Source organism: Habropoda laboriosa, unplaced genomic scaffold (assembly GCF_001263275.1).
Source record: "Habropoda laboriosa isolate 0110345459 unplaced genomic scaffold, ASM126327v1 scaffold295, whole genome shotgun sequence".
NCBI lineage: Eukaryota > Metazoa > Arthropoda > Insecta > Hymenoptera > Apidae > Habropoda > Habropoda laboriosa.
In genome coordinates this window covers 326,337-346,484 of record NW_017100429.1, presented here as the reverse complement: position 1 = coordinate 346,484, position 20,148 = coordinate 326,337, and the positions used below count along the sequence as shown (strand labels likewise).

General features: G+C 44.4%; 1 protein-coding gene across 1 annotated transcript in view; it reads left to right on the top strand.

Moving 5' to 3' along the window:
- The window catches only part of LOC108575727 (acetylcholinesterase), a 99,196-nt gene that overhangs the window by 39,698 nt on the left and 39,350 nt on the right, over positions 1-20,148 (top strand). Inside the window, exon 2 of the mRNA XM_017938607.1 lies at positions 13,072-13,214. Within this exon, the coding sequence (XP_017794096.1) occupies positions 13,072-13,214 (143 nt within the window). The remainder of the gene's footprint in view (positions 1-13,071; positions 13,215-20,148) is intronic.

Below are 20,148 nucleotides of genomic sequence, written 5' to 3'. Positions count from 1 at the left end.
AAACATAGCAATAATCGCTGTTAAAGTTTCAATTGCTAATTTCACACTGTTCCCACTCAGAGAATAATTTTGAAAAAATACCATTGGATTGCTTGAATTTTAACCTGTAAAATAAGCTTATCGAAATAATAGAGAAATTTTGGGAACATGGGATAAAAAAATTAAGTTTACCATGATGCACGTCGTTTGGCGTCGCGCAGGCATCTGTTCGCCTGTTTATGGTGTCTGCGCGACGTAAACTTCATTTTTTTTCGAGCGCTTGAAAATATCATTCCGGTGAATTATCGACTGCTCGAACGAGACCCGATCGTCATCTATTGTTCATAGAAGAGTAAGTGCAACAGCCTTATTCTATCCCTATTGGCTTACTAACAGCGAGCCGTCGCAAGTTCCCCTACATCTCCCACTTTTAGGCCCTGTTTGACGTCAGAGGCTTCACTTTAGGTTTGTCGGACAGTACCTATCTCTAGTTTTCTCGGGAAACGTAGGGAAATTTTGGAAATCTGTCTGACGGTTCTGGATTTATCGGATAAATTCGAGAAATTTCCGTGGAAAGTGCAAAATTCTCCGTAGGAAAGTTAGGAAAATGCCTGATTACCTTTGTACACGAGAAATCTCTCCAATTTCCCTGGGAGACCGAGAAAAGTTCGAAATTTCCTTGGGAAAATGGAAAGTGATTAAAACATTCTAGCAATCTTCTCCCGCAAAATTGATCCAACTATGGAACAATGAGGCGCAATTAACGTGGCAAATAAGGCAACTCCTCAGGTCCTTCCCTCGTCCTTGAGCCAGATACTCTCAGCCGGAAGGGCCAGCCATATTCGGTCCCTCCTCTCTTTCTCACTCTCTCTCTCTCTCTCTCTCTCTCTATCCATCTTCCCCCATTCTCCAGTTTCTGACGACTACGATTACGAGGCAGGCCGCTCGGTTCTAAATTATTCATTCGCTTTCTCCGCTTCATCCCTTCAACCATCCGTCCTGCGCCAGAACTCGGTCAGGAGACGCAGCTGCAACCACCCTCAGACCCTTACGAACTTGCCAACTCGTCGCTTCCGGCACGCTTAGCTACGCTTCCGGCAGACTGACAGCCTTGAATGTCCTGTTCTCAACACGATTGAAACAACGCGACATACAAATTCGAGAGCACATTTCCAATTTTAACATTATCCACGGCAAACTGCTGCTGGACTTTCCCTTTTACACTACAATTTTCTTTCTCCTTCTTTTCGCTACAATTTTCTTTTCTTCATTTGGACTCGTGATCGAGGCTCGGAAAGTGTATTAAAATAATAACAACAACAGCAACAAATTATTAATAAAAGTAAATAGAAGGAAACTAAATGTTCACGTCAACTCTAAAACCACTCTGTTTTCACACTGAATTCTCTCCGCACGAACTTTCGTTCCACGCTATCAACTCGAAGTCTCCTCGCTTCCAAATCTTACCCTACACTCTCTCGCTCTTTCCACGCTCTTGCTTTTTTAAACACGCACCCTCTTCGTTCTCTCCCGAACATTCACACTCCCACAAACACCCCCGGGGTTTTCCGCAACGTTTGAAGTAACTTGAAGCTAACGCGCCTCGCCGAGGCCTCGCGGAAAAGGGCTGTTCCCTACCTGGGTATACTTTATTTGTTTCTCGAGAAACGAACGGCGTGGGCAAAATACGCTCGCGATCCTACATTACGTTCGATAATTCTTTCTCTTGTCGTGGTAGGCGCCACCCGACCTGTGGTATGCGAATGGGTTTCCCTTGTCCTATGATGGACATCTTAAAAATTCGCCAGATCCATTAGGACACCTTCCCTGTATTCCAGACCGACGCCAAGATGGCTTTTCCGCGATTTTCCGGGGAAACGCGAATTCCACAGCGTCCATCCCCTCCAGTAGAGCCATATAAATACTGGGCCCAAACAAGGGAAGTTTAGTCTTACGTAAAAAATCGAAGGAACCACAACGTCACTTTGTAACAGTATTATTATAAATAAAGCACTTTAAACAATCTTCAAATATCGAGTCAAATAACGCAACTATATCATCCTTTTCTCAAACGATTCGAGTGCCGTGTTTTGGATTATTTCCAACAACACCCTGTAGAAATAATCAAGTGAGGACAAAAATGTCTCCGCGTTCTTTCAGACAAAGGCACTAAGACTTCCATCAAGATGTGTCTGGTGTTCGTCTTCGTCTAGCTCTGCACACTGCGATACCATAAAGTAAACAGTTCCTAGCTATAAGCGGACCCCAACTTTCTTTTTGGATGCCCAGACACAGTCCGTTAGAACATTTCAAACATTAAAGACATTTCCCCAGAGTCCGATAATAAATAGTATATTAACAGTTAACAAAGTGTAAGGCGCTGTGCGACGCGCCTAGACAAGGACCGTGGGACCCGAGCTGCAGGGGCCCTAGACAAGGACCTCCACCCTCACGGCTTGCAGGGTCCTAACGGCCGAAGAACCGTATAAAAACGGGAAAAATGGCAGCGACCCGCACAATATCGCACATAGTCATCGAACCGACGTTATTTTGACATCAGTTATTTTAAGCGCCTGTAATTCCTTAGTCTTACAAAAGACTATTTCATTTCAATAACCCATTTCCGATACTGTGTTAGAGAAAAAGATGTTTACAACGGAGCGATTTTTGTATTCACTATTTTGCGTTTTTCGGAAATTATTCCACCTGTACGTTAAAGGAATTTCCCTTCGAAATGAGATATCGGAATAGGGTATCGAGGGTGAAATCTTGGGAGAATTCCCGTCGACGATCGTTTGTCCGGTGGATAAGATCGATAGACAGGGAGCGGTAAATCACAAGGAATCCCGAACGGCACGTGCAGCCAGGGATCCCTTTTTTCCTTCGAAATGAAAGGCAGCCGGCTGCCCGTGGGAGATTAAAGTCGAGCAGGCGGATTCACCGCGGGGAACTTCCGGCCGAGATCCAATCAGACGAAAAACTTTATTTTCCGCGGCCTCCTGCTCGATGTTGATTCACGATTCCTCGCTGAATCAGGCTCGTTAAACACTTCGGAAACGATTCTTTCCCTTTATCCCGCTGCGTCGAACGAAGTAGTCGTTGAAAGTAGCGCACGAAAGTGCGGTAAAGTGATAAACATGGATCGAACGATACGCGAGAATTAATAGGAAAAGTGATCTGAAAAGATTGCACAGAAAATGAACGTGAAAGAAGGTGCAAAAATTCTCCTTTTACAAGGTAGAATTTATTGAATTGGAAAAAAAGAGGTCCGAACAAAGATGATTCCAGTCGATTCCCAATTACCGAACCTCGACTAATTGCTTTCAAGGGAAGACCCCTTTGGAATACGAAACCAGGACCGATTTAAAAGGTTCCCCGAGCTGATCGATGCGAATTTACGGTTAAATAAACCCCGGAGAAGAGAAAAGTTTGCCTAACACCACAAAATCCTCCCCTCTGTTTCGCCGAATTACGCTGAAGCTCAGGCCACGCCACACAGCGGTACTGTTTCTCGAAAAACTGGCCAAAGTTCATAATTTCACACGATTTTCGTCGAAATTGGACTTAGGTTACAAAATTCGAAAATCTTATCAAAAATGCAAAATTCCAAAATTTCTCATACATAACACAATTCATGTTTGTTTACTAGCTGAGGCATTATTATTAGTAATGTGGCGACCGCCACGGGGGGGCCACACACTTAGACCTGGCGACTCTTGGCCCTCGAGGCGAAGAATCGAGAGATGTTTTTCCAAAGATCTCCGAGTTTCTTCGTCCTCGAGGACAAGAGTATCGCTTCGGCAATGCAGGCCCGCGCACCCACTTCCTGGGACTTTCCCAGGGAAAAGGGGCTACTTAAGGGAGCCCGGAAAAAGGCACGAGGCCTTTTGTCGTAGACTAGCTTTCTACGTGCATCGCGTCGCCAACTGTAAGGTAAAAACGGTCAGGATAACGGTGGTGAGCGGTGGAATAAAATATAAACGTGGGCGGTTAAAGAGAGTGAATCCTTGTATTTTGAACTATACTGCACGAGTGCTGATACAATTCTGTCCTTCCTGAAAAAACTAGTCAAGAGGACCCCCTTGACAATATGGCCTTTCTTAGCCTTGAGGCAGAACTATCCCTAGGAGGGGGAAACGCAGCAGAAGACTGCACATGGCCCACTCAAGCCTTCGCTTTTTGGACTTTTCTAACACAACACTTCAAAATTAGGTTAAGCGTTATCGGATTCAAATAAATATATTTTTGTTAAACAACTTGCGCGATTAATTACTTTACACCACGTCACTTCCAAAGTAATAATCCAACAATGATCATCTGGAATGTTCCAGCGAACAGCTGACCAGAGATTCCGTTCTGTGTTAAATCAAAGACCGTCTTACCGAAGGACACAAGAACCGAGAGTGTATTGTGGCGGGTTAACTGTTCGAGACTTGCTCGGGGATTGGCCCTGAATATGTATTGTCCCTGCTTCTTGATCGCATTTCCACCCTCGAGAAACTTTAACTCTCTGACCCATTCCAATTTCCAAAGCTTCAATCGATGGAATACAGGGTACCTCGCCTATGACAGCTCTATCCGTACCGGCGTGTATTTTCAACCAGCTGAAATCGTTTCCACAACCTCAGAAATATTCCGCCGGCCGATAGAGATATCATCAGAGGCATCTGTGTAACGATACACGCCATTTAATCACGTGCACGCGTGTGCAGAGGGGCAAGTGTAAACACGGTATAAACCTGTTTACCAGGTTGCAGCAGGTTCCATTAAGGGCAGAGGCGCGCAAAGAGATGAAATGGGATTAATTCGGCCACCTCTCGTTACACCTCGAATCCTGGCCAGAGGGCTACTCGATATCGAATCCCCTGATTGCTCCGTGGACACGTGACACAGAAGCCTGTGCGGGGGGGAAAACTCGCGAAGGTGGCGCCATCTGCGTTACAATGGGTCGAGAGTTAATGAAACGAAGGGCTCGCGTGTCACAGATGAGAGTTGGGAAAGGCGGGAGAGAGTTACTACTATCTAGACCCGGAAGAACTTCCGGGCTCGATCGTCGGAACTTTCCTAATAACGCACTGGGTGGAAAGGGTTGCTGCTTCTCTTCTTCCCCCCTCTCTCTCTCTATCTCTCGCCCCTCCTTTTCAGGGACGTGAGCGTTCGCGCGAGCGCGTACGTGCCCCAGGACACATAGGCCGTGCAAATTAATGTAAACACTTTGCCACAACGTGTATCTACATTGTTCTCAAACATTGCGTCACTCTGTGGGGCAAACAATTGCCAATGAGGTCGAGCCAGGGCTGGAGATGTAGCCGCAAAATTTACTCGCCCGGAGGTGTTTCGCGTTTTCTTCTTTGGTGGCCATCTTTGTTTCACAGACTACCCAGGATTGTTTCTTTTTACTACTTTCAAACTGGAAGAATATCTCTTTTCTTTTCTTCGTTCTCTCTCTCTTTCTGAACATTTTTTTATACACACTCTCTATAGGAGAATTTTTTCCGTTGTACTAATTAGAAAGGAATCTTTGCTCTCTTTACAATATTTACTTTTTCATTGCTGTTTATTGGACTTTTCACACCGCCCACTTTTGTAGGGGAATTGATTTTCTTTGCTGCACTAAACTACTCTCACACTCTATACAGTATTCTCAATGGCCCGTGTTCTCTCTCCTTATTCTCGAGACACGTTTTCCTTGAACTGCATGGAAAAACACAGGTGCGCCGCCTTCCTGTGCTTCAATTTCAAATTGATACTCATCCATTCCCCGGAATTTATCAAGTCGATTTCTCTCTCTCTCTCTCTCAATTGGACACATTTAATTCGAGAACCTAGAGGGACTCGCGCGAAACGCGAGAAAAACGAGTAGAAAATTGGAAATGGGGTAAGTGGGATTCGAACTGGGGTCATTTGGCTGGAAGTCGAGCGTGCTACCAACTCCTCTACACCAACTCCACTCACCTAGACTATCTTTCTCTCGTTTTATTCCTCCTGTTCTCACTCTCTCTCTCCAAGTAACACCGGTTTCGTCCCAAACTAACCTCCATTCGAATGCTTCGCCGGTCTGGATGAACCAAAACTAAATTAAAATCGCCTTTATCCTCGCGATTTTTTCCTCGAAACAAATCCAAACAACCTGCCCCGTCTCGGTATTGTCAAAGTTCGAGCCAGAGTCCAGTTTTCCCGCTCGAATGCGCTCTGCCGTCCAGGCCGAAACCAAGGGGAGGTATCGCTTTAATCAGCCTGGCAAAGTTTTAACGAAAACAGCCAGGCTTGTTTGCCGAGTTCTGGTTGGGCAAGGAGCAGCGATCCGACAATTCCAATTTCGCCTGTGGACACCTTTATTTCGGAACGGCGGTAGGGGATGCAGGAGGGATGACCGGTGACTAATACAAAGCTTCGACTGTTTCTCGGTCAATTAGAACCGCACAGACGACTCTTAGCTCGATGCAGCTGAAACTGTCCGAAAGTTCTTCCTCGTTATCCAACGTGAAACTCTCTCGGGCCAAGTGGATTTATACATCGACCCTTCGCCAAACCCGTTGCCCGCCTCGAAAACATCCTAACCCTTAAACAAGGTTAAACACGACTCTACCTTTGTGCGATAAATCGACTTACGGCGTCCTCTGTGACGTAGAGAGAATTTTTCTTCGCGTTCAGTTGCCTCTTAGAGGCAGCCAGAGAGGTTATAGGTCGCGTTAAACGGTGGCTGAGCCAGGAAGAAGCTTCGGGAAATTTCGTTTGCGACAGCCGGCTGACGAGAACCTGGTGCTCTCTTTCCCAGGGAGGAAGAACGATGTCTCGTGGCTGCTGTGAGAGCCGAAGAGAGGATAAATTACCGCGGATAAATGACGAAAGTGGCTGGTGGCGTGAGCTATCCAGATAATAAAGAATACTCCCGTGGCGTGAAGTGAAATTCTCGGTTGGCTGGCGTCTCTCGCGCTTCAATCTCGATTTAGACGAGCGAGAAGATCGAGTCTCTGCTGCTGTGCCTCCTTAAAAAGATGCCGCCTTGAATTTTTCTTAAACCTCAACTCAAGTGGCAAGTTTCGTTATTCGAATTCTTCCTGCCGAGGTTACGTCGAGTGGGGAAAGGCTCTTGGAAAAATTCCAGTGGGTCAACTGAGATTCGTACGTTTTACGATATTCCACGAAATCCTGCCGATATCGAGCGTAGTTCCTTTGGTAAAAATTTATTCCGGAAAATTTGAACAGCTGGACAGACGACGTTGGAGGGTTGAAAACATTTCTGCCCCTTTAAGTCTGCCACCAGGTTGGAAATTTTGACGTTATAGCTCGCCGAGTAGATACAAAGAATTTCGACGTTCCAGTGACGCCACGCCGCCTGGAACGATCGTTCGCTCTCTGGTTCGCGCGTTCGCTCGAAATTAGAGGAATCTCGAACAAAGAGCAACGCTGGCGAACAGCCACTCTGGTCGAGGGAAGAATTTCCCGTGCACGAGTCAGCCGAGCACGCGTTGACACCGCATTTTCCCACGCCGATTCCGCGATACAATATTTCCCTCGCAACTTTCCTAACACGGTGGACAAACCAGCGTGCTTGGCAAAGGTTCGACGGGTGGGAAAATTTCAATTAAACCTCGAAACGTGCTCTCTCTCTCTCGATGCTCGCGACTGGGAAATTAATTCGAGCCACGATTAATCGTTCCGTCGAATCATCGTCGCCAAGGTTGCTGGGAAATTCGATGCTGCCAATTACCTGCTGCGCCGCCCTGTACATCGGTGCGGCTTGATTCGACGACGATCAGATTGAAATTTCGATGTAACGTTGTTACTTTGTTTATTTATTCGAAGACTACGATTGAGTTTCGACCGGGTCTCGTTTGACGCCTCGATTGGAGGGCGGCGAGTTTCGGGAAAATTGCACGATTTCGCCGCGTTTCAGGAAGCTATCGGGTGTCAACCGTAGCAGTTGCCAACGTTCCTCAGAGTTTCTTGTCGAACTAGATAAATAGGAAGTGGCAGGGAACTAGTGAAACTCGGTTTACTGTTTAGGGAACACGATTGCGATTAATATTGCTGGTGTAGACGGCTACGAGACACCACATAGCCCGAACTTTCCACTTAACTGATCGCCAAAACCAAATATTCTCCGTAGATTCCACGTGAACGGACCGCGTGTTTCATTTGAATTTGAGAAAAATTCTGCTGCCCGGGGACACCTCTCCGTGGGAGGTATTTAGGTCGAGTGTGAAGTCTTGGAAAATTATGCTCACGAAGTTTACAGACTTAAGACGGTAATCACACCTGGGGGAACTTTAATGGTCCGCTGGAATATCGTACCCATAGTTATCGATACCGTCGTTCAACGTCCCATTTAGATCGCTAGCGAATCTAGCTTCAATAGTGCTTGAAGCACGTGTATCTATGCAGAAAACCTAACGCTAGTTACAAAAAATTTTGGATATTAAACAGGATGATATACGGGAAGACTGAGGATCTAAGAGAGAGAGACGAGTATTGAACGGTTAGGATGCTGAGTAATTGAGGCTTTAGGGAGATAGAGCACTGTGAGATCAGACTAATAAATAGTTGGGGTACTAGGTATTTAGGGTATTAAGTTGTTAGGGTACTACATGTGATCAATGCATTAGGCGGATAGTAGAGTACTGTGAGCTTAGGGCACTGAATAGTTTGAAGCATTAAACCGTTAGGGTAACGTGCGATAAAAATATTCGTTAGATAGGTTACCGGAATGTTAGGGCATCGAATACTTAGGATATTAGTTTATTAAGGCATGAGATAGAAGCGTCGAATGATTTAAGGTACTGAGTATTGTAATGCTCTAAGATATCGACTATGTATGGCAGTATGAAATTTGAGAATTGAATAGTTACCACACTGTTACACAGTCAGGATTATTAGTTAGCCAGGACAGACGTTAAGTCCTTCCGGTACCACCAGAGAGCTAGAGCATTAAGGGGGTATTCTAGTCTAGAGTGTCATTTCGTAGTCCTCCTTAGGGATTTTTTTGTGAGGAAAGTATAAGTTTCTCAGTATCGGCATTTTGCTTACTTATTTATTCGTGTTTTAAGAAAGTTCACAACTTTTTTCAAGTGAAAATAATCAAAACTGTCTGACTTATATATCATTCAGTGCGGTCCCTTTAATAAAAAGTGTCCTACTGGCTGACACCAAAAAAAAAAACCAAAAGGATTCTTGATTAGAACGAATGTGATTATGGCGTGAACCAGAATGAAAAAGAAACAGTGAAAATTTACAAAATGGCGGCACTTTGAATTTTGTGTATCGATTTTGTCGACTTTTTTTCGTCTTTCAGAGGCTCTAAAAATCAGAAAAATATATATTTTGGCATAATTCTGGTTCAGACGATAACGGCACATCCGCTGAAGTAAAATTTGGAGTCAATCGGACAACTAGAACTTGAGATATCATGTCGGCCATTTAGGAAAACGTGGTTTCGAGAAAAACGCGTTTAAAGTTTCTCATACCAGTTACACGAGAATGGTATACTTATGACTACGGGCTACATTTAACCATCTAACTTCGTCAATTTTACGAATTCGGAAAAATCCTTCGGCAGTTATACTTCTGCGAATGTCTACTTTCAGAAAAAGTAAAAAAAAGAAATCGACTGTTTTGAAAAGTCTAGACTAGAATACCCCCTTAAGTAAAGAAGCTGTCACATAGTCGAGGTATCAGATACTTAGATTCAATCAGGCTGCTGGGGTAAAATCAAAGTTTGGTAAAAAAAAGTCTTTCAACAATATCAATTTCCACGAAGTAGCTCACTCCATTTTCCGACCTGCCTCTCTCTCTATCCGACATTGTGCCCGCCTCGCTCACTCCTGCCTTTCAATCTAAGCGTTACACAATCTTCGCCATCTCCGCCTCCATCGACGCGGAAAACAAGACGATATTGGAGGAGAGCGCGTCGGGCAGTCGCGAACCGGAAAACATGGCTAGATTGAATTTGCGTCCAATGACGCAAAAGCGCGTTCACGCGACCGCCATTTTTCCGCGTCGTTTATTACACCGCCGAAAAACACTGTCGATTGCCCCTTCATAAAGCCTAGAACTGGCCACACTTTCCATGGCCCCGTTTCAATCGGGAACCGTTCACCGAACAGAATTTCACACACTGTCTTCTCTCGAAAATGGAATTTTTCTTTTTTCCCTATGAATAAAAACCCAACAATTCCCTTTTCCTAAACTGGAATTTTTTGCTTTTACGCGAACAGCACTCTGCAGATCCCTTTTCACGATGCTGTCAACCCTCGAAATATTCTGCTCTCTGGAAGATGGAATTTTCTTTCTTTTCTTTTCTAAAGAGCTAGTACTATGCGTATTATTCCATGGTGGTTTCCTCGACAACTGGATAATAATTTCCTCGGAGAATCTTGAGAGGAGTCTGACCGAGGATGACAGCCGCAAACGGAATCGAGATAAAGAACTTAACCGGTATCCCGGTGAAAAAAAAAAAAAATACGATTTTCTCGACAAAAGAGTACCGCAACATAATGGAACTCAATTTACGGACGCCCCTGCCACGGAAGAATCACCGGAAGGAATAAATTAAAACCACCCCCGTAGGCTAGGTACCTTAAGGTGCTCCTCCTGCTAAGAAACTCGGAACAGCAATTTTTTATCAACCGGTTAAGACGCTCCAACCCTTCCGGCTGCCTCCTAATTTACCCATTTACCACCACGAAGACCCCGTCACTTTTCAAACCTGCATTCGTGCCCTTAATTCAACGGTTTGCGAATTTTTTTTTTTTTTGCGTGTGTCTCTGTTCAGGCAACTCTGCGAATTTTTGCAAATTTTCCTCTGCTAAACTGTGAAATACCGGTGAAAAACGGAGATTCCGAGTATCCATGGTGATTATCATGTCACGTCCGGCTGCATGAGCGTATCTAGCTCTCAACGATGCAATATGCATACGTCGCGCGTCACGTGAATGGTTTATTCCGAGCTTTCTTACCTAGAGGTAGCCCCGTACCATCTTCCCTTCGCCTGGCTACTTACGCCGGCGTTATTTCTTCTCGCTACGGAGCTGATATTAACGACGGGAAGATTTACGCGGGCGTGTCGTGACGTACAACCTCTTCGTTTATGCATTTCCTACCGTCGCGGTATGGAAAATTCACGGCATCGCGGATCTCTGACAAAATGGAATCTCGACGATGCGGAGAACGCTTTCTTCCACTCGCTTCTTTGTTCTATTTATTATTCCTAATTTTCCTTCCCGCCTGGAGACTCGAGTTGCTTTACTTCTTAACTTCTCTTTCTCTCTCTTTTCCGCTACAGAAAATTAGAATTTTAAGATAGGTTACTATAGTGCTATTCGTTGCTTCCAACTGTTTTCAATCTTTTCACTCGTGCTGAAAGTTCAAATTTTCAAATTAGATCCATCTGTAACGATGAATTTTTGAAAATTTTTGCCTCCGTGCTTGCGTAGACTCGTGTTTCGAGGTTAGCCAGCAACATCCCCGACCGGGAGTGTCTCGTTAACGCGTGCTTCGACCGCCAGCGAGCCGCAGACCCGAGTCTCTGGCCGTTTCGTGGTCTTCCCCGCATCACCGGCACCCTTAAACACTGAAAAATCGATGCATCCATGAAAAAGCGCCCATCTATCCCGGTATCAAGAAGCGCCATTTTGCGTTCTCTTTAACTCGAGGAGTGAAACAACCCCCGTAGCCCCATTTCGTTACCTTGGAGGGTGATGTAGGAATAAAGAAGTCGTGTTTGCCCACGAGACCCTCTCTTAACTTAACCTCTTAACCTCTTCACGGCACGTGGAAAAATAGAGGGGCGACTTCCGGTCGTCTAGAGTCTACCCGTGAAATTCATCGGGGCCAGGGGCAGCCAACAAGTTGCTAACGTCGAATCGATAGAGACTCAGCTAGTCGTAGCGACCCCAGCTTTTTTCCCAGCCCCCCTTCCCACACGGCAACTTCTCAATCCCCACGTCCCTTCCTCAAGCTACTTTCTCACTTTCCACTGTCTCTGCACTCACTCCGAACCCCTCCACTTTGTCCCACCCACATTCTCGGTCTTCTTCACTTTCTCTTCGCAATATCTACCATCTCTCCCCCTGTCCCCGCTGCCTTCTTGGCTTCTGTCTTCTTCAATTCACCCCTTGACAAGCCTCGGATCCTCTTCTGTGGCTGGAAAGACCCTTTCAAGCCTCGAGGAATCTCGAACCTCCTCGGGGAACCGCTGGTAATTGAGTTCTTTTGCATCGAGCCACCCCCTCCAACCTGCAAATCTGGAAGTACACCCCCGAGATGGTGGTTCCGTGTTATCAACCGTTCCCTGCTCGTCTGCGGACTCCGAAAGCCTGATAAATTCCGTCTATTATCGTTTGGCGGCCGACATTTGCCTGTCGATGGAGAATCCGTTGACTTGGACTACTGAGAGGTGTAAAGAAATTCGTCTTGAACGTGTTCCAATGGGAATATTTTAAAGCATAACGCGAGCGGAAAAGTTTCGGGAAATAATTTCATTCGATTGGAAAGCTGGAGAAATGTAACGTGTAAGTAGTACGAGTCAATGGTTCGTCAAACGAACCCCTGTAATCAGGCTTCCAGGCAAGAACTATCGCAATTTATCGAGCGAAAGGCATCCATATTTCATCTCAGGGACGTACACGTCATCTGTAAGCCGGTGGAACATGGATTTTCGGGGATACATTTACAAAGCAAATACCCTGACAGGCCATTGGTATCGGTTCGACAGGAAATCTTTTATGTCGCCCGTTTGTATACTCAGGGGTGGCAACCTTTGAAGGTCTCGCGACGATATGAAAGGCAACCTCACCTCTGGCATGGTTTTTGCATAAGGGAGTAGTCGGTTTCCTTGAAAAGAGGGACTTTGAAACGCGAATTGACATGACCGGGGAGAAATCTCCCTTTTTCTACATGACAGAGATGATTTATCGGTCCCATAACTCGCTGCCAATTTCGCTTCACCCTTTGCACACACGCAATCATGTCTGCTTAATTTTTCTTTTCTTTTATCAATTACTTAATTCGAAATAAAAATTTTTACTTGGAAAAAGTTTAGCGACAACGAAATTTCGATCGAACCTCGATGGATTTTCTTTTATGTTTCAGGTACCTACTTCATCCTGTACGATTTCAACGACGTGTTCGAGAAGGACAAACCGACATTCGTGAAGCGGGACAGATTCGTCAACATTATCAACAATATTTTCAAGAACATGTCTCAGATCGAGAGGGACGCCATCACGTTCCAGGTGAGTTCTCGTTAAATTCTCTATGCACATCGACGAGAAAAATATTTCTGAAGCTACACCAAGGACCTTCAGAAATATTTCTAAACGGCGGACGATGATGGAGGCGCGTGAAATTTAGCCGACGGCCGCCGGAAGCCGTCGAGACTCGCACGTCGCTCCTGAAACTCTCGTTGTACGGCCGCCTTAAGTGGCACGGTTTGTCACATCGGCCTTAGAAGTGAGCCCTGACAGTCGATATTCCGCTCACGTCGCCCCGAGACACATCCAACGGCGGATGAGTAGTATAAGACGCGGGCTGCAGTAGTAATGGACCGCGCAAGTCAGACAGACCCGCACTTTGTACAGCGTTCCGGGAGCCCAGTGGTAATGGAAGCCAGGAGTCAGACGCTGGGTTTAAATATTCCGGTCGCGTGATTACGCCGTAAAATTTTCACATTCTTTTATCATTTTACTACGCTGGGAATAACACTTTTTGCCATATAAACACGCGTCCTATCTCGCTGAGCTTGCTCGTAACAAAAAGCTGTACTTGACTGGTTGTCTGTCTACAGGCGCCTGAATTCTGCATCTTTGAAATTTTATTAAGGAGACATGATATACAATATACATCTGTTGGACGAAAAATGGTCCTCTAAATAGTTCTCCTCTGTAATTTTCAGCTCGATAAAACACGATACAGCGAATTTAATTGTTACGTGTAGTTCACGATTAGGGAAGAACGGTTGGCTAAATATTTTCGCCTAAATCTTTGCTAACCTGTCGAATTTAGGGGATATGGTACTGTAAGAGGGCGAAGAAGATTGACAAGGTTCCTCGAGTAAATACGAGGCAATCTCGCGTAGAAGTTCGGATGAAAGTCAACCCCTCCCGCGCCCCTTTTCTCCGCGTTAATATCACGGGGAGAATGGCGGCCTGTGAACGTCAGGAAAACTTCTGTGCAGCACTATGGGGCGGTGTAGCACTGGTACACGCGCAGTTACCCACGATCAAATGGTGTTTCAAAGTGCCCCCTCACCACCTCTCCATTTTCCGTCTCATGAAAACGACGTTTTCGACGAAATTTCACGCTACCGGTAACCTTTCTCTCTCCCTCTTCCTCTCTCTTTCTCTCTCTCTATGTCGGAAAAATTGAACAGTTTTTGGAATTTAGAAAGGCACTTTGGGGAGTCTCTTATCCCCATCGAGGGAAACATCGCCCTACTACACGACTAGATTTTCGTCAGGATACTTCTCGACACGGTTTCACCAATAATTCAACACGCTTTTTTTTTTAGTACGAAAAGACTCTTCGAGAGTTTCAATTTTTATCACGATCCGGCGTGCAAAACGTTTGCACAGATTTTACGCGGCGTGCTTTGTCACGGGTGGAACCACCCCCTAGGGAAATTTAGAAACGCTAATAACCGCTCGTTGCCCAGTCCATCGGGCATCGTAAATATCGCTCATCCATTGCGGCTTGTTCGATATTTCAATTATGTACGCGTGCTTGAATAATCGCCCCTTCCTTCGGGGGTTGCGTGCATTTCCAAAAGAAAAACAAAAAAACGTCGTTAAAACAACGTTTCAGGATTGCCAAAAAAAAAAGAAAATTATTCGATGAAATAGTCCAGCATTTCTGAATGAAGTTTCTCACCCTTGTGGTATGGAAACGTCAGGCGTGTAATATCGAGTGGTCACGCAGCCCTAATCTCTGTCAAGAAATTACGCGTGGGTCGATGACAGATGGAGAGCCTAGCTTTTCGACCTTTTTCAGGGGCTGAGGACACCATAACAAGCTTCGATAAAATGTCATCGATACTCCTCTAATTTCTTTTTTATTCACTCTTCTACTCGCGTTCATCGGAGAATTCTCTTCCCTGTATTACTCCTTTGACCTTCCACGATCACCGAAAAACAATTGAATCTATCGACGCTCGAAGAACCCCCCCGTGTGGCAACCAGACGAGAAATCTTGTCCACTTCTACTGCCATTCGGGTGGAAGAAACCGACGAAAAAAAGGGAAATTTCATTGAGATCGATCGAACACGAGTACAGGGGATGTTCAGGGTCGAGGGTCGAATGTCTCGTGGGTTGACCGGAAGTTTCCCTACCCTGGAAAGCAAACAGTGGTCTCGCGACCGCAACAAGGGGTGGTGGACCACGTCCAAAAACGAGGCCGTTCGACTTGGTAATCAATATCCTTGTGTACACGGTTAATGTCACCCATCCTTTCCTTCACCCTCTCCTCCTCGAAAAACACCCCAGCCCATCGTCGATCTATGGGGCGGCCGCTAATTACTTTCCTGTCGCCGATACCCAGCGTCAAAGTGACTTTGTCAAGGATCAGAGACAGTGTAAAACCTCCAGCGAGCATCCATTTAATTAAGCAGAGACGTGTGCAAGGCTGGTGGTGGCAGGAGGTGGCTGTGGGGAGTCGAGGGTGGTGCAGCGGGCTGGAAAATTGAAATTGGAAAGGGTTGCCTCGAATGGGAGAGGATCGGAGGATCGTGTCAGACTTTGATTTCCTTTTCTTTTTTTTTCTCTAAAGAGAAGGTACTTTAACTTTTCCCGAGAGCAGAAAATAAAATCCTTGACAAAGGTCCAAGATGGCGTTTGAGGACAGACTTTAAAGCTCTTTTCACTACCCCTTCCTCGCTGATGAATTTTCCTGACCCACTTTACAGAAAATCTTCCCTGCACCAAAGGAGCTTTTGTAGTTTTTACTCCTCGCTCTCTCTCCACTTTTCCCTTGAATCAATATTCCTTTCTTTTTTCATGAATTCTGTATCGCCATTTGTATCGAGATTCTTTCCTCTGCAGTCACCCTTCTGCGACATCCCACCCTGGGTCCCCGGACATCCGATCATACATATGCAAATATTTGTCTACGCTCGTTCCACAAATACGAGAACGTCGTTTCCAGAGTCGCAGAGAGGGAAAATCGGATGCAGCGTGCGCGCGCGCGCGTAAATATGCATGCGACGAACGGGATTCTTCGGGGCAGTCCTCGAAACGCCGTCCTGTGACGGCGGAGGGGGGGGTAAATAATAGCGGAACCAATCATGAATATTCCAGTCGTTAATTTCTTCAAATTCCAACGGAGTGAATACTATTGTATCGACGACAGTGACGCAAAATCGAATCCTTGACTTTTTCCACCCTTCTTTTTTTAGACTTGCAGAGAAAGGCGAAGGAGGAAGGGTGGTTGTTGGGGAGAAAGCGAAGGACGTGTTAATTAAAAAGGGAAGAAGAAAAAAAAGGAGGGATGGCAGGATTTTTGTCTCGCGACCCATATTCGCGATGTTTCCCGAGGAACGTCGAAGTACGTTGTCCCGGCGCGAAATATTCCGAAAAACGTCACTGCCTTTCCGCTCGCTCGCGGAAAGAAAATAAAGCCGCGCTCCTTTTCATCCGCCCTCTCGTTACTCCGCGATACTTCCGCCCGGGACTTCTCCGCGGGACTCGCGGTGAAAACTGAACGTCGAATGTGCGCACAGTTTTTGGAACGTGAAATTCCGTGATAACGAGGAACGATACTGCCGGAAAGGGTGGTAATGCAGTTCGATGTTACCGATGTGCGTGAAAACACGTTGAGAAAATACTTTACGTTGTCGGATCTTGACGAAACTTGGACCAATGCGAACGGTGCGTTTGATCAGGTTTTACACTACTGCCGTTGCTTCAAAATACAGTCCAATTTGTTTACAGCTGTTGTAACGTGTTCAAGTTGGTACGAAGTTAATCTTAACCTCTTCAGGGACACCGACACGTACGGTGACTCTTACTAACATTCGGACACCCTTTAGAACAGTATAACTTTTTAAATATTGGACTTAACGACTTGAGTTTGTTTGAGAAGTTAGAAGGATTAGTATACTAGATGACTAGAAAAAATTGCAATTTGTGGAAATTGCGAAGAAAGTTGTAAAGGTCACATTCGACAACTTTTTTATCTGAGCCCGTAATGAAAATTTAAAGAATACGTTTTGTAGATTTATGCCAATTATACGCATGTTGAAAATTTTGACGAAATCGGTTAACCCTCTATGGGCCGAATATTTTTCTTGACTGTAAAAGAATTTATGTAACGTAAAATTAGCAAATATCGACCTATTAATACAGAATAACAGTGAATTCAGCAGTTTCGACAATTTTATCATAACGAATACATATTGTAACTTTGAAGTAACAACGGTTATCAAGAAAGTTACTGGTTAATAAGGAGACATTGTACAACAAGACGTTTATGCCATTTTGTGGAAGAAAGTTCAATTATTTAATAAAATATCGATATATTAGTATGTGACTTGAAAGTTACACGGGCCCATAGAGGGTTAATGTTACTATGAGCTACAAATCGTTAAAGATTGTGAAAATCGCACTGTTTCACAACGTTCGGCCTATAATTGTGATAAATCTGAAGATTCCTACATCTTTCGATGCCTGTCGCTTGTTTCTCCATTTACCGATTTCGATGAAATTTTCAGCATGTGTATAATTGAGATAAATCTACAAAACGTGTGTTTTAAATTTTCGTTACAAACTCGGGTAAAGAAGTTGCAAACAGTGACCTTTACAGTTTTCTTCGTGATTCCCAGAAATTGCAATATTTTCAAAAAATTTTAGACACGTCATCTGGTATACTAATCCTTCTAACTCAAGTCGTTAAGTCCAATTTTTAAAAAGTTATACTGTTCTAAAGAGTGTCCGAATATTAGTAAGAGTCACCGTATGTGTACCTTTAAATTTTCCGAAAATTCCAATATCTGCCATAGAGAACATATGAGAAACGCAATCTCCCAAAATCTCCTAAGGAAAGCAGTTTAACCCTCCGTATACCGTGCCGGAGTCACAGGTTTCGCAGTCGGACGCGTCGCCTCGCGAGCGATAACGCATTTAATGACGGGGCTGCGTGTATGTGAGATTCCCAATCAGAAGACGATCGCCTGTTTCCTATAGACCCAGAAAAAAAAATAACAAAAGACAATTCAGTCTTTCTCTTGATATTTTGCTGTTTATATTGTTCTCTTGCTTATATTGTAGAATAAATATCCTTTTTTTATAATTCGCGATTTTCATTCTTTCGTATGCATGCAATAAAAATTCGAATGTTACCTAAAACCGATTCAGTAGTATCCGTAAGAAACAAGCGCGGGGAGGAGAGCGAAGAGATCGTAAATATTCTGGCCGCCGACGAGGACGGACGTGTTCTGCAGGACGGTCCTGCATATTAGTTGGATAAACAATATTAGATATAAGCAACAGAGTGTAGTGTTGGATAGGAGATGAACAATTCTTTTTTTTTTTTTTTTTTTTTTAGAGAGTACTGTCCTGCAGATTATTTGGATACGAGATATTAGTTGGTAGATATAAGCAATAGAATGTTCATAGAGTGTACTGTCCTGCATATTAGTTGAATAGGAGGAAAATAATACTCTCCTGCCCCTCGGGAGATGGAAAATTACTCTATCTAGAGAGACAGCGATATGAGAGTCGGGGATATTGTTATAAAAAAAAAACTAACCTAATACCGAATTCGCAAAAAAAAAAGAAATTGAATGTTAATTGAATGTTCGATAATTGAACGTTACGAATAATCGTTGATGGAATCATAGATAATTGAATCCTGCGATAATTGAATCTTTGTTAATATAGCGTCGTTGATATGATTATACAAAAAAACTAACCTAATGCCGGACTCGGGGATATGAACAATTGGAGATATAAACAGTAGAGTGTTCATAGAGTGTAGTGTCCTACAGCTTCGTTGGATAGGATGAATTCGTAACATATCGGTGTGAGTCAGAAGTGATTCCGGCACAGGACTACGCGGTTCAGTACTCCGGGGGGTTAATTGCTATCGATTCAACATGGATATAAATGTAACTACGTGAAAAATTAGATCAATTTTTGATAACTTTAAAAAAAATCATTCCTGAAGAGGTAACCCTTTGTGGACGGAGATCGAGATAACTGACGTTTTGTGAACATATAACTAGGTCACTATTCTAATTTTCTTTTTAAGTTAAATCATTTCAAAATTCTCCTTCTTTGAAATTTAAGTAAGTATGTACATGAGTTTATGGCAAAGACGACTATTTTTGTTGCTTAAAAATATGTGAGTTATTGGTTTCGTTCATAGTGTTCTGCGAACGCATATATGAGATTATCGTCCTCAAAGGGTTAAGGATCTTGTGGTAAAAATTCGTTATTAAGAAGGTTAGACCAGGAGCAATTTCAATATGTCAAACAGAGTTCAGGTGGATTACATCGAAATTAGGTTAAGTTCCAAGCTACCAGCATTCACAAAAACACGCTGCAACTACTTCCACAATTATCAAACTCGATTATAACTGAACTAAAGTCATTGCCGGGCATATTAGATCGAGATTAGGTTGTCTTAGATTCAGATCAGACTGTTAGGTCAGGTTAGTCGAAAATTGTTCCGCGTGCTACTAAAATATTGCACGAAATGAGGCTTTCCGTGTTCGAAATTGCTCTCCTGGCGCATGGTTCCCGTTAAAATTCAAGCTGCTGAAGTCCTCCGGCGTACACGTACCAGTCTTTGTCACCTGTACCTACTGTTTCTCTTTTCTTTTTTTTTTTTTTTTCAAGAATCTAAGCAGGCTTTTCCACAGGTGGCACCGTGTAGATGGCAGCGAGGCCGGGACGAAGATAATGAAGGGAGCGGCGAAAATTGATTTCCGGCAAGGTGGCCGCATTTACATAGACCACCAGTTTCTCCCTCCTCGCCTCACCGTTTCACCCCTTGTGGAAGGAAGCCCCTGTCCTGGTGCATTCGACTCGTACACGATTTGCATTCCCCCGGGAGTGACTTTTGTCAGACACTTTCGCGAGTCGATGCGGTGAAAATATTTCGAGACAGAGGGCTGAAAATTGTCGGGGGATGCTCGAACTCGTCGAGCAAGCGTGTCCCGTACTCCTCGACCCTCT